This window comes from Schistocerca americana, chromosome 2 (genome assembly GCF_021461395.2).
Source record: "Schistocerca americana isolate TAMUIC-IGC-003095 chromosome 2, iqSchAmer2.1, whole genome shotgun sequence".
Taxonomy (NCBI): Eukaryota; Metazoa; Arthropoda; class Insecta; order Orthoptera; family Acrididae; genus Schistocerca; species Schistocerca americana.
The window spans coordinates 467,667,888-467,681,186 of NC_060120.1; the positions used below are offsets into that span (position 1 = coordinate 467,667,888).

The 13,299-nt window shown below is 38.2% G+C and overlaps 1 protein-coding gene across 1 annotated transcript in view; it reads right to left on the reverse strand.

Moving 5' to 3' along the window:
- Nucleotides 1-4,771: 4,771 nt before the first annotated feature.
- LOC124595038 (enoyl-CoA hydratase, mitochondrial-like) overlaps nucleotides 4,772-13,299 on the reverse strand; it is an 82,657-nt gene continuing 74,129 nt past the window's right edge. Inside the window, exons 7-8 of the mRNA XM_047133601.1 lie at nucleotides 5,546-5,653; nucleotides 4,772-5,264 (exon numbers count right to left, since the gene is read on the reverse strand). Coding sequence (XP_046989557.1) covers nucleotides 5,588-5,653 — 66 coding nt within the window. The 3' untranslated portion in view covers nucleotides 4,772-5,264; nucleotides 5,546-5,587. The remainder of the gene's footprint in view (nucleotides 5,265-5,545; nucleotides 5,654-13,299) is intronic.

A 13,299-nucleotide genomic window follows, 5' to 3' on the forward strand; every position in this document is an offset into this window, starting at 1 on the left:
CACTACTTCATCCCTCAAAGCTACCCATTCTTCTTCTACTGTATTTCTTTCCCCCATTCTAGTCAATTTTTCCCTTATGCTCTCCCTAAAACTCTGTACAACCTCTGGTTTAGTCAGTTTATCCAGGACCCATCTCCTTAAATTCCCACCTTTTTGCAGTTTCTTCAGTTGCGTTGTGGAAGTACATTATTGCTGGGTGTGGCATTGTTGTAGTCAGTCTGTTTTGAAACCTCTGTTAGAGTGGATGTACATACTTCATCGAGAGTGTAGAATTTATGTGCTTTGTTCTGTGTGTAATTTGTAATTAATTTTGAGAGATTAACTGGAATGCAGTAACATGGATGAACAGTGCTCTGTTGGACAGATAGCAAGTGAAGTGTGTCACAAAACAGTTTGTGGTTCAATTTAAAAAACTTAAAAAATGTCAATGACTCTGATGAAGTTAGACAAAGTTTGTTTAAATTTTGAGTAAGTTCTTGTCTAACATCAGTGTGTGAGTATCGTGAGAAGAAATATATTCTGAAGTAAAACTACATTTTTGGAAGAAAGTGCTGTGATCCACTTAAAGTTCATAAATAGCCTATTCCTAAATTTTTTTAATGACCTTTATAATTGTAATGAGGAAGCTGTTAGCATATTAAATTTCGCTTGTTCTAAGTTAGACGTATTTCCTGCTTTGAAAATAATGAAATTAAGTAGCAGAAAAAGAAAAGGAGGTACTGAAAATAAGATACAACAAATTTCAGACAAAATTACAAGACTTGGAATACCGTAATTCTTTAATAGTACAGATACCAACATTATTTCTAAAGAAGATGAAGAAAACCTACCACCAGCATCATCTGACACTGAATATTTGAGCTTAATAGAGAAATTAAAAATTAAATGTTCAGTGACATCTAAAGAGGAAAAAATTGAAATTTTAAGTTTGCTCCCTGGCGCATGGTCAAGAGAAAAAATATTTCATGAATACAACATTTCTCAACGTCTGGTTAAACTAACCAGAAAATTTGGATACCAATGAAAAATGTTGTAAGGAAACTTGCAGTGCTTGAACTCACTCTAGTAATGAGGTCTTATTCTATATCACAGAAGCTGTCTGGAGAAATAAGTGTTCTTAACATTCACCTCCAGGTTAGGAACAGTTGCATCTTGAAGGATGTTAATTGAAAATATTTATTTTAAGTATGTCAAAATAATATAAATGTTAATTTCAGTGATGTTTCCACTTTTTGTATATAATTCAGTTCCTTACTTCAATTATAATTGATTATATCCTGCCAATGTCACAAATGAATAGGCAACAGCCATAAGATCAGTTGTAGAATAATGTGAATTATCTCCTCATTTTCAAAAATTCATATCTTTGTTCACAGTCAGATATCAATACTGAAATTTTTACAGTATGTTGCTATCATATAGGTGTACAAACTGTGCAAAAATCATATTTTTATATTCAGTCCTGGCTGGTCATAGTGGCTGAGCGGTTCTAGGCACTTGAGTCTGGAACCGCGTGACCGCTACGGTCGCAGGTTCGAATCCTGCCTCAGGCATGGATGTGTGTGATGTCCTTAGGTTAATTAGGTTTAAGTAGTTCTAAGTTCTAGGGGACTGATGACCTCAGATGTTAAGTCCCATAGTGCTCAGAGCCATATGAACCATATTCAGTCCCACCTGAGATAACTAACCCCAAACTTTACAAAAAATGAAAATTTTCAAATTTCAAAAATTCATAAAAAGTTAAGGAAACATTTGTAAGTGTTCTTGTTCTATATGAGGCTAGTAGTGTATGATACCTAACTATAGGAAAAAACAGAATCTCATAAATCACTCCTTGTTTGTTATTTTTGGGCCTAAAAAGTAGATTTTTTTGAAAATTTGGATACCAAACTTTGGAGGTCATTTTGACTGGTTATTTTTGAATTTAGGGTATTTTGTGTAATAGACAATGTTGTAGAGGACACTTTTCTAAAAACAATCATGTCAATTGCAATGTTATAACTTAACGCAGTGTAGAGATATTCATATTTTTGCTAACGTCTCTAAACTGAAACATCGTAGCGCGCTTAAAATCGAAAATGGCCGCCATTCAGTAAAGATGAAAGGTAAAATATTGGTTAAAACTGTTTTGAACTTCTCAATTATAGGGTAATCACAAATAAAAAAAACTAAAGTACTTAAAAATGGTCAAGCAACCAACTTAATTTTTATTGGACCACTTCATTTGGATTGACCCTATTGGAACTGTTATGTGTTTGTCTCAAAAATATATATAAAATAGGCATTAAACTTCTCTTAATGACTTACGGATGATGGCATCCACATTTCTACTGAAAAGGACACTAAAAGAAAAAGAGAAGAATATGTCCTGCAGTCATAAATGTGGCATAGGACTCAGGCAGGAGATTAGAAGAATGGCAATGGAAGAAATTGAATATGCACTACCAAGTGTAATATACACAGCTGATTGCTGTTATAATAACAGAGGACATTAAAATTAGATTTAAAGACCAACTGTTCTGTGTATGAGTAATATTATTGTATTAGCTCTTTAAAGTTCATTTTGTATTTTGTTACATTCTTACTGTAGATACAGGAGATAAGGAAACTAAAGGATTGCTGAAGGGACCAGAATTATTGTGAATGAGGTGGGATGGATTGGGGTAGTTACAGTACCTATAGTTGGGGCAGTATAAGCAGATCCCAGACAGCGCAGAGCACTGTTTCCAATTTTCAATTGGGAAGTGCTATTGGCTACAGGCCAAAACAGTAGCTGTCTACAGAACTGTGATAACAATAATACGTTTACAAAATTGTGTTATGTTATTGGCTGAGATATGCCCACAAAGCTGCACATCCCAGCCCACTGCAACTGTCAGGGATTAACTCGTGCTGACTTAGCTAATGTGGTGATTTGAAGTACAGGCCAATTTTAATTGAACTTCAAGTTTCAAAATGCTGTAAAATCGAACTGCTGCTCATACTGATGTCAAATTTGAATAGAATATTATCAAAGAAAGGGGAAACATTATAGAAACAAAAAAAATGAATGAAACTTTTCCCAGGTAGTGTTATAATGTAAGTAGGTTCAGCTCTGACAGATGAATTGTGATTCAATGGCAATGATATGAGTTACATATCAAACCATCTGTACTGAGCCACGTGTATGACCACACAAGTTTGGTATTCAACTATTGTGGCAGTGTTAGTTGAGTAATTCCATACACCACACTAAGGATTGGAAAAGTTGGTGTCTAATTGTCCTAAGGCTAAAATCTGCATAAAAAGCAACAATGACAGGAGTTTTTAATTATCCTGAGGCCAAAAACTGCATAAAAAGCAACAATGAAATCAGTTTTAATTGTTGTGAGACAGAGACTAAGACAGGCTCAATATGCTGCCCACCCTCTTCTGCCACAAGTTGAAATCAAGAAACAGCATGTTCCACAACAGATGGAGCGCCTCAGGGGTCTCACACAGAATGCACTGCTCATGGATGCTTTCAGTTCAGCTGTGTTTGTAACTGGAGCACTGAACATAGCACCTTTCAGGTAACGCAATGGCTGGAAGTCACACGAGTTAAGATCAGGAGATCTGGATGGCCAGGATGCAGGAAAATGATGGCTGATAATTCTAGTATTTCCAAAATGCCTCTGAAACAGCTGCCTCACAGGCTGTGCAGTGCGCTGAGGATCACTGTCTTGCATAAAAATTATCCTACCCACTCATCTATGCTGTTGAAGAGTTATAATGACATTATTGTGTATAAGACTCTTAATAGCAATTACCAGTGATGGCACAGGTAACAGGAAACAGAGAACCCATCTGAAAAAAATATGCCCCTACAATAGACAATGCTGTCAAGTTGCACCACACATTTACCTTTGGAGAATGAACTGTACCATTTGATGTGCAAGCAGAATTTCTGTTGCACATATCTGCTGTTCTGTGTCTTAACATGTCCTTGGAGATGGAAATGGGCTTCCTCTGTCCACAAAATATACCATGGCCATTTGTTGTCCACTTCCATGCAAGCAAGAAATCCTAGAGAAAATATTTGCCTTACCGGCAGGTCAGCCTGAAGAAACTGCTGAACATGAGTAATTTTGTATGGATAGCAATGCAGGATGTTTTGTAGAATTTTATGTACCATGCTCACAGGCATGTCCAAAGTTTGGGCGATTTGCTGTTCACTGCATATTTCCACACCGCCATTCTCTTGCAATTCTGTGGCCACACCTTCTACTGATGTCGCATCAGTTGTTTTCCTCCCTCTGCCACATTGCACTTCAAAATAACATACCCTTTCAAATTTTGTAATCATATCCACAGACCCTTGACAACCATTGGACACATGGCTTTTTTCACATCCTTGAGTGTCTGGAACTTACGCAAAGCTGCTGGCACTGAGGCATCATTCATGTAAAAGCAGTCTGTCAGCAGTGTACGACCCTCCATTGAAGCAGTCATGCCAGGCACCTCAGATGCAAACTGAGGAACAGTTGTCTTCTATTTTGCATATTCTGTCACTTACAGCACCATCTAGTTGTAAACTTCTCTTTAATTTTTTCCCCATAGTGTTTTCCCCTTATTCAATAGTTTTCAAATTTTTTGTCATTCTGAGCAGTGGTTCATTTTTTTGCAGTGTGTTGAAACTTGAACTTTAAGTATAATCTCCCTGTGGTATGCTGATCCTGAGATTTAAATAATCTGTTTGACAAGGTTGTTAAAACAAGAAAGAAAAACAGGAAATAAATAAATCCTTTATTAAAAAATGTCTGTGTGACACTGGATGAGATTATTTTTGCAGATGGTAACTGGTAAAAGATAAGTTCAATTATCATCATCAATCAAATTGTATACCATATCAATTAAGAAGCTACTTAAGTAATTAATCTTACATATGTCACTATGTTGGCTACAAACATTATGTATGATACAATGGACAGAAAACTCAGCCAGAGATATTTCTAAAAACATAATATTTAGGTAAAAGTGTATCTGTTGCTGATTATACAGTATGAAAGAAAACATGAGTGATCTGAGGCAAACAGTAGTTTATTTTTATGATTGTATCTAGTGTGAAATTGCAACATACTATATGTGATGCAGAATACATAATGCACAGAATAGTAATGATGCTCTTGATTATCTTATATAATGTGTAGGATTAAAAAAGTTGTAGGCATTGCTTACTTTGCATTTATGATTGTTTTTATTTCAAATTGTATTATGTGTAGCAAATCCAGCTTAGTATCCAGAAGCTATAAAAGCAAGAAAAGACAATAAACATGACTGTTCAGCAACAAATATTAATAATAATTTTTAAAAATTCTGTTATCATATCTTGAAGTTGATATTTTTTCATGAATAACAAATGGTGTAAGAACAACAAGTGAACCAAATAACTTCATGTATCATGCCAAGAAATGAAATTTAAAATAGCAAGTGACATGCTGTAAATAACTAAGCATTTATCTGTAAACATGCCACAGATGCTATAGTTATTAATTTAGTCTGTCTTATTAGTAAAACAATGACTCACCTCACTTGTCAAATCTCCTCATTATACATCTTTTTACCAAAATTAACTATTTTTGAAATTTGGTGCTCTTTTTTCAACAAAGGCTGTCACCCCTTCCTTGCGGTCGTCCTACCACAAAGAAACAAGAATCAGTTACTTTCATATTAGTAAAATACTGAAAAATTGTGTATTGGAAAAAACAATAGAATGAGTAAAGATAAACAATCATCATTTTGTGGAGGTTTGAACGTTAGATGGGAGCATAAATAAGAACCAAAAACCTATAGAACAACCTATAAACTGGACCAGTTCGGTCACATTGCTGGAACTATGTAACTCTGTGTGCGTGCGTGTGTGTGTGTGTGTGTGTGTGTGTGTGTGTGTGTGTGATTAACTGCTCAATGCCTCCACTATGATGTAAGTGGCCCCGTTGAGTCATTCCATTGTTTAAACTACTGAGTCAGAATTGCTCACCAATACCTACTTTCAGGAGGCAAAATATGAGGTTTGGAGTTTTAATAGTGGTATCTATTTATTTACAGCTCATACAAAATAGATTTGTGTTTCAGAGTTTTACTGACCTTCAAAGTAGTCACCAGCATTGTGTATAACCCGTTGCCAGTGATGTGGAAGTCGTAGGATACTCTTTGCAATGCCAGTTGTGTTGACAGTCTGAGCGGCGCGGTCTATTACCCGACGAATTTGTAGCAGTTCTGAAGCGAATGCCGTGAATTGTTTCCTTCAGTTTAGAAATCGAGTTGAACTCACGAGGGCTTAAGTCAGGGGAGTGCAGTAGGTGGTATAGCACTTCGCAGCCCCATCAGTCAAACAAATCAGTAACAGATTGCACTGTATGTGCTTGAGCATTGTCCTGCAAAATGATGGTCAGGTCCTGCAGAAAGTGTCATCACTTCCGTCTCTAAGCTGGTCGTAGGTTGTGTCCCACAAATGGAAAGCATAGAGACAGAAGTGATGACACTTCCTGCAGAGTAAGACCATCATTTTGCAGGACAATGCTCAAGCACATACAGTGCAAGCTGTTACTGATTTTTTTGACTGATGGGGCTGGTAAGTGCTATACCACCTACTGCACTCCCCTGAATTAAGCCCTTGTGAGTTCAACTCAGTTTCTAAACTGAAGGAAACACTTCACGGCGTTTGCTTCAGAACTGCTAAAAATTCGCTGGGCAATAGACCGCGCCACTCAGGCTGCCAATACAACCGGCACTGCTAAGAGTATCCTACGATTTCCACACCACTGGCAACATGTTATACACAATTTTGGTGACTCCTTTGAAGGTTAGTAAAACTTTGAAACACATATCTATTTTGTATGAGCTGCAAACAAATAGTTGTCACTATTGAAGTTCCAACTCTAGTATTTAGCTGATTTGGCAAGAAGTGTATTCCCAAGAGAACATCTGCAAGGGAGTGTATAAATTATAGAACACTAGCCCTTCTATCGTGTGCACATTACTGCCAATAATTAAAGAGAGGACTAAAAAGAAAATAGATTGAAACTTAGGATAATGATCAGTTTGGCTGCAGTTTTGGAAAAGTAATGAGGGTAGCAATATTGGCACCATGTTAAATTTTGACAAAAAAAAAAAACAACATATAAACCACTTATTGACATAAAAAAAGCATTTAATGTGACTAATTGGGATTTTTTATTATTCTAAACAATGCACAGAGTAAGATTTGATTGGAAGGACAGGCAATTAATTTAGCATATATACAATAGTCAAAGTACTGAACTGGATATTAATGGTAGCAAGAAAGAAGTAAAAGCCAGAAGGAGGTTAAGGCAGGGCTGCCTTCTATCATCTTACTTATTTAATATGCGCTTGGGGAGGCAATATTAACAATGAAAGAAAAGACACTTGGAATGAAAAGTTATGGTTTTCATAGTCACTGCATCAGATTTGCAGACGATATTGCAATAGTGGCAGACTCAGACAAAGACTAAATAAAATGCTTAAGGTCTTAAAACAACAGATAACAAAATAAGTGTCAAGAAGACACAAGTCGTCTCTGTATAGAGAAGAAAGGAGGTGGAGGTCAGGTTGGCATAAAAGCAGGCAGTGAGCAACTTGAGAAAGTAGCCAAATTTTACTATCTTGGTAGTAATGTGGAGGAAAACAATTGATGTCTTAAGGAAATCAAGAGAAGAATAGCACTGGCCAAGAGTGCCTTCCACAACAAAAAGAACCTTCTACTGAACAAGCACATCAGCTTCCACACTAAGAAAAGATTTGTAAAGACATTTGTGTGGAGTGTCCTGACTTACAGATGTGATATCTGGACATTAGGAAAGCTAGAGAAAGCTTGCCCCAAAGCTATATAAATGTGGTTCTGGAAGAGAGTTACAAGAACTAACTGGACTGGCAGAAAAATGAATGCAATGATTTTACAGAAAATAGAAGAGAGGAAAGTACTGTTGTAAGTAATAGGCCAAAGCAGCATACATTAGACGTTTGATTAAACATGATATTCTTGTACAAATTATTTTCAAATGCAAGCTCCCAGGAAAGAAAATGATGGGACGAATGAGAACATTTATTTAAAAAATATGATCAGTGAAACGGGATGTTCTTCACACATTGAGATGAAGAAGACTGCTGAAGACAGAAAGCTATGATTGCAGAGAGAAGGCTTAGCCTTCTGCAAGAAGAAGAATAGACACATATAAAAGAACAAGGTATTATCCTAAATTTTGGATTTTTTAGTTACTTTGGGAGAAGAGAGGTATGTGTTGGGAAAGGTGAAAATGGAAGGATAGATCACTGAACTGCAAAATGAGAGGACTACTTCTGTAGTGAGGGGAGAAAAATATCTCTCATTCAAATCCCAATCCAACTGTCCACATTTAGGTTTTCTGTGTTTGATTAAGGTAAATGCTAGGGGATGGTTCCTTTAAAACTCTACTCTACTCCCTCCCATTCTCTCAGCAGTTAAAAAAAAAAACTGAAAATAATAAATTCTCCCTTCCCTACCCTCGCACCATCCTGAGTTTCTTCTCTATAGTGGTGCCATGAGGCATCACTATGGAGACTCAGTAGATGGTGCAACATTAGTGTTGACCACTGTGGTACCATTACCCAAATGGGGCTTGTAGTCAGGAGTACCCTCTGATGAGACAATACGTAAAAGCCAGTCCAAGACCAGTCTGAGTTTGTTGTAATGTGGTCTGTGGAGTGCACAGCAAGTGTACTATAAGTTTGGTTAAAGTGTTTATATTGTGAGCTCTATTTGTGATAGGAGGAACTGTGGTATGGCATGAATGGAATCTGCATTGGAATATGGACTTAGAATAGCTCACAACATTTCCAAGGAGTGGTGAATAAATCAGGGCAAGCCTTCATTGTTTGTGTGTAGACCTTCTTTTACAAAGTGGCAATGTCTTGGAACCCATGATGTGTGCAAATTGAATCCCAAAAATCATGATGAGAGTGTGAATTTTCAACCGTGGAACAATTACAACAGCTAGTAACATACACTAGGCAGGATTATGAGGAGCTAACAATGACTGTATTACAGGTAATATAAGTTCAAATGGCTCTGAGCACTATGGGACTTAACTTCTGAGGTCATCAGTCCCCTAGAACTTAGAACTACTTAAACCTAACCTAACCTAAGGACATCACACACAGCCACGCCCGAGGCAGGATTCGAACCTGCGACCGTAGCAGTGCGGTTCCAGACTGTAGCGCCTAGAACCACTCAGCCACCCTGGCCGACGAAGTATAAGTATTAGTGAATGTAGCAGGAACATTTCCCACACCACCCATGTTTACATCTTCTCCACCATTTAACACTTTCCACACAGCTCATATGCAATACATTCTCACAAATGCACCTACAGCACCAGGGGCCAAATTCTTGTCAGAAAATGCTGAACTGTATCACATAATACAAAAATTAGAGCCACGTAAAAGTCTGGATGAATTCCAAGTGCCTAGAATATTTTCTTTTCCATAAGAACACTAGCTTTTTATCTGCAACTTCACTTAAAGAAATGAATAATGCACAATGTGAAGTAGAAACTTACCCCTACCATCCCCAGGATGAACTCCTTGCAAAGTCAGTCCATTGTACCCTATTCAGTACACCTAATCTCACATAGGCATATCTTCAAGTTCCCTTGGTGCAGAATCACAAGCTTACTTATCACTCAGTATTCCAAATCTTCTTTAATATTAATATTTGTTGCATCTGAAAATCTCTTCAGCCCCTACCATATTACAGTCTTTTAAAGATCATATACTACAGGGTATTTCAAATTGTGCTGCATACCTTGGTGATATCTTGGTTACAGGTGCATTTCTAGAGGGCCATCTCCAAACTTAAGGCTCTTGTTCCAGAGGCTGGCAATAAAAGAACTAAAATGCAATCTGTGCCAATGTTTTTTCTTGCAACTCCTTGATGTTCTTGAGGTTCAACCTCTCAGCTTATGGATCTGAATAAATGGAAGATTCAATTCAATTCAATACAAATTCAATTTTTATTACATCAAGGCCACCACAAGCAAGAAATGATGTCCTGAACTGCCCTCTGTGATTTTCTACCAGTTTACAGGGGCACCTTGGTATAAGGCCATGGCCTGGCAGAGTGGCTTCATGACTGCCCCCAGACCACCAATTTAAACATATTGCACCCACCGCAAGTTCATGTTTTGCTGAGGCCTCTCCCTTCCAGATGGGTGCATCCAATTGGGGCTCACAAGTTTAGATACTATCTAAACTGGATCTGTGGGATGACCTCTGTCTGCCATGGGTCCTTGATGTATACTGTAGCCACTGTACATGCTAATCTGTAGCATCACCAGTTTTTCTACCACTGGCAGACTTTTGATCCCAGGGCAGCTCTGATCCCAGGGCAGCTCGAACAATTTCCACTGAGCCTCGTCCTACTCCAGACTTTCCCAGCAGTTCCAGTCAACAAAGCCAGCTGCTCCTCTTGGTGGTGGCTCCTCTGGACTTAACATCACCCATTATTTTTATCCCCAGTAGTTGCTGTTGTGGGGAAGGGGATGCAGTAATGTGACCCAATGTCATTATGGAAAGTGAGTAACTGGCACAACGTTAGTGTTGACTGCTGTGGTGCCACTACCCGGATGGTGCTTCTTATCAGGAGCATTCTTCAACAAGACAATGCCAAGCTCCAGCAAACAAGATGGCACAGGACTGGTGCAAACAGTGAAATATATGCTTCCTGACAGATTAAAACTGTGTGCCAGACCAAGACTCGAACTCGGGACCTTTGCCTTTCGCGGGCAAGTGCTCTACAAACTGAGCTACCCGCGAAAGGCAAAGGTCCCGAGTTTGAGTCTCGGTCCGGCACACAGTTTTAATCTGTCAGGAAGTTTCATATCAGCATACACTCTGCTGCAGAGTGAAAATCTCATTTGTGAAATATATGTTGATTGACATATCTTCCTGGTTTGTGATGTTCGAATTTCAGGTTGTGATTATTATTGGTGTAACTCTGATACTGCATGAATTTGACTTGGGTTGGATGGCTTGCTCTAAGATAGCAAGTATGCTCTGGAAGTGTGCTGTAATGTATCTCAAACTGTCTAATAAATCAGATTTAGTCTCCATTAGCTCTGTCTCTCTCTCTCTCTTCTCTCTTCTCTCCCTCTCTCTCTCTCTCTCTCTCTCTCTCTCTCTCTCTCTCTGTGTGTGTGTGTGTGTGTGTGTGTGTGTGTGTGTGTGTGTGTGTGTTTGTGTCTGTCATCACCATCATGCACAGGAAGTTCTATTCCTTGGACACTGTCCTCAGGGCATGTACACAAGAACAGTGAAAGCTGAGAGACGTTTTTAAAAGAATGTATACTCAGTACACTATATGATGAGTGAACTGTGACATGCCAGCAATGCCAGCTGAGAAGGCCAATACCAACAGAAAAAAACAGAGTAGCACCTATCACATATGCTGGACTCATTTCTGGGAATCATAAAAATGCTTGAAAAATTAAATGTCTGCAGTGCCTATTAAATATAACTTATGTCTCTAGAAACCAACTGTTTGCCAAATATCCTGCAAAAATTTTATGTCATATTTTGGGCAAGCTATAATAATTGTAGAAGACAATAGCAAGAGTACCAAAGGTGCATCCAACTCTCACAACCAACTAAATTGATTCTCAACAAGCAGTGCCTCATCTTCAAGCAGGTAATGACATGTGGAAACACCAGCATCAATGAGAATGTCAATGAGAATGCCAAAAAAAAACAACAACATGGAACTCACATAATACTATGTGCAGAAATCTGGCTAAAGCCCAAAATTAACACTAGGGAGATTTTTGGATTAAACCTAAGTACATATCAAAGGGATAGGCTAATGGAAAATTGAGGTGGCATAGATATCATAGTAGACAAGAAACTCAAATCCACTTAGATAAAAAATGAAGCTAAAGGGTGGGCACAAACTTATGATTGTGTCCTTCTATTGACAACAAGATTCAGTCTGAAGTGTAACAGAAAATGCTAAAGGAAAGCTCAGCTATCTATGAAGTAGGTTTGTTCCACAATCATACTAACATCTTTGGAGGAAACTTTAATTATCCAACTAGTGAGTCAGATACTTACAGCTTTGTACTTGGTGAATGTGACAAGACATACCGTGAAACACTCATAAATGATTTCTCCGAAAAATTCTTTGAACAGAAAGTTTGAAGGCTCACTTACGCCAGAAATATATTGGATCCAGTGACAGCAAGTAGATCTGACCTAACTGAGGATGTTCACACCGAAACAGGTATCAATGACTATGAGTCAGTTGTAGCAACAATGATCACTAAAGGATAAAGGACAACCAAAAAAATATATAGAATGTCTAAATCTTCAGTGTCAAAATTTAAGGAACTCGAAACCTTATGTTCTGGGCAAGAGCATGGTGAGAAATTGTGGCTAAATTTTAGAAAAATAATTAACCATGCAATGAATAGGAATACCTATCAGATTCTCTAGAAGGGTTAGTGACTAAGTTATCCCTTTTTTTAACCACTGTAGATATATTGAACAAAAAATTGCACCCTTTAGTTGGAAGAAAGCACACGTCATACTTGGTTACAAGAATGGTAGCAGAAGTCACCCACAGAGCTACCAGCCTATTTCTTTGATGTTCATCTGCTGCAAAGTCTTAGAACATAATCTGAGTTCAAATACGGGGTTATTACAAATGATTGAAGCGATTTCACAGCTCTACAATAACTTTATTATTTGAGATATTTTCGCAATGGTTTGCACACACATACAAAAACTCAAAAAGTTTTTTTAGGCATTCACAAATGTTCGATATGTGCCCCTTTAGTGATTCGGCAGACATCAAGCCAATAATCAAGTTCCTCCCACACTCGGCGCAGCATGTCCCCATCAATGAGTTCGAAAGCATCGTTGATGCGAGCTCGCAGTTCTGGCACGTTTCTTGGTAGAGGAGGTTTAAACACTGAATCTTTCACATAACCCCACAGAAAGAAATCGCATGGGGTTAAGTCGGGAGAGCGTGGAGGCCATGACGTGAATTGCTGATCATGATCTCCACCACGACAGATCCATCGGTTTTCCAATCTCCTGTTTAAGAAATGCCGAACATCATGATGGAAGTGCAGTGGAGCACCATCCTGCTGAAAGATGAAGTCGGCGCTGTCGGTCTCCAGTTGTGGCATGAGCCAATTTTCCAGCATGTCCAGATACACGTGTCCTGTAACGCTTTTTTCGCAGAAGAAAAAGGGGCCGTAAACTTTAAACCGTGAGATTGCACAAAAC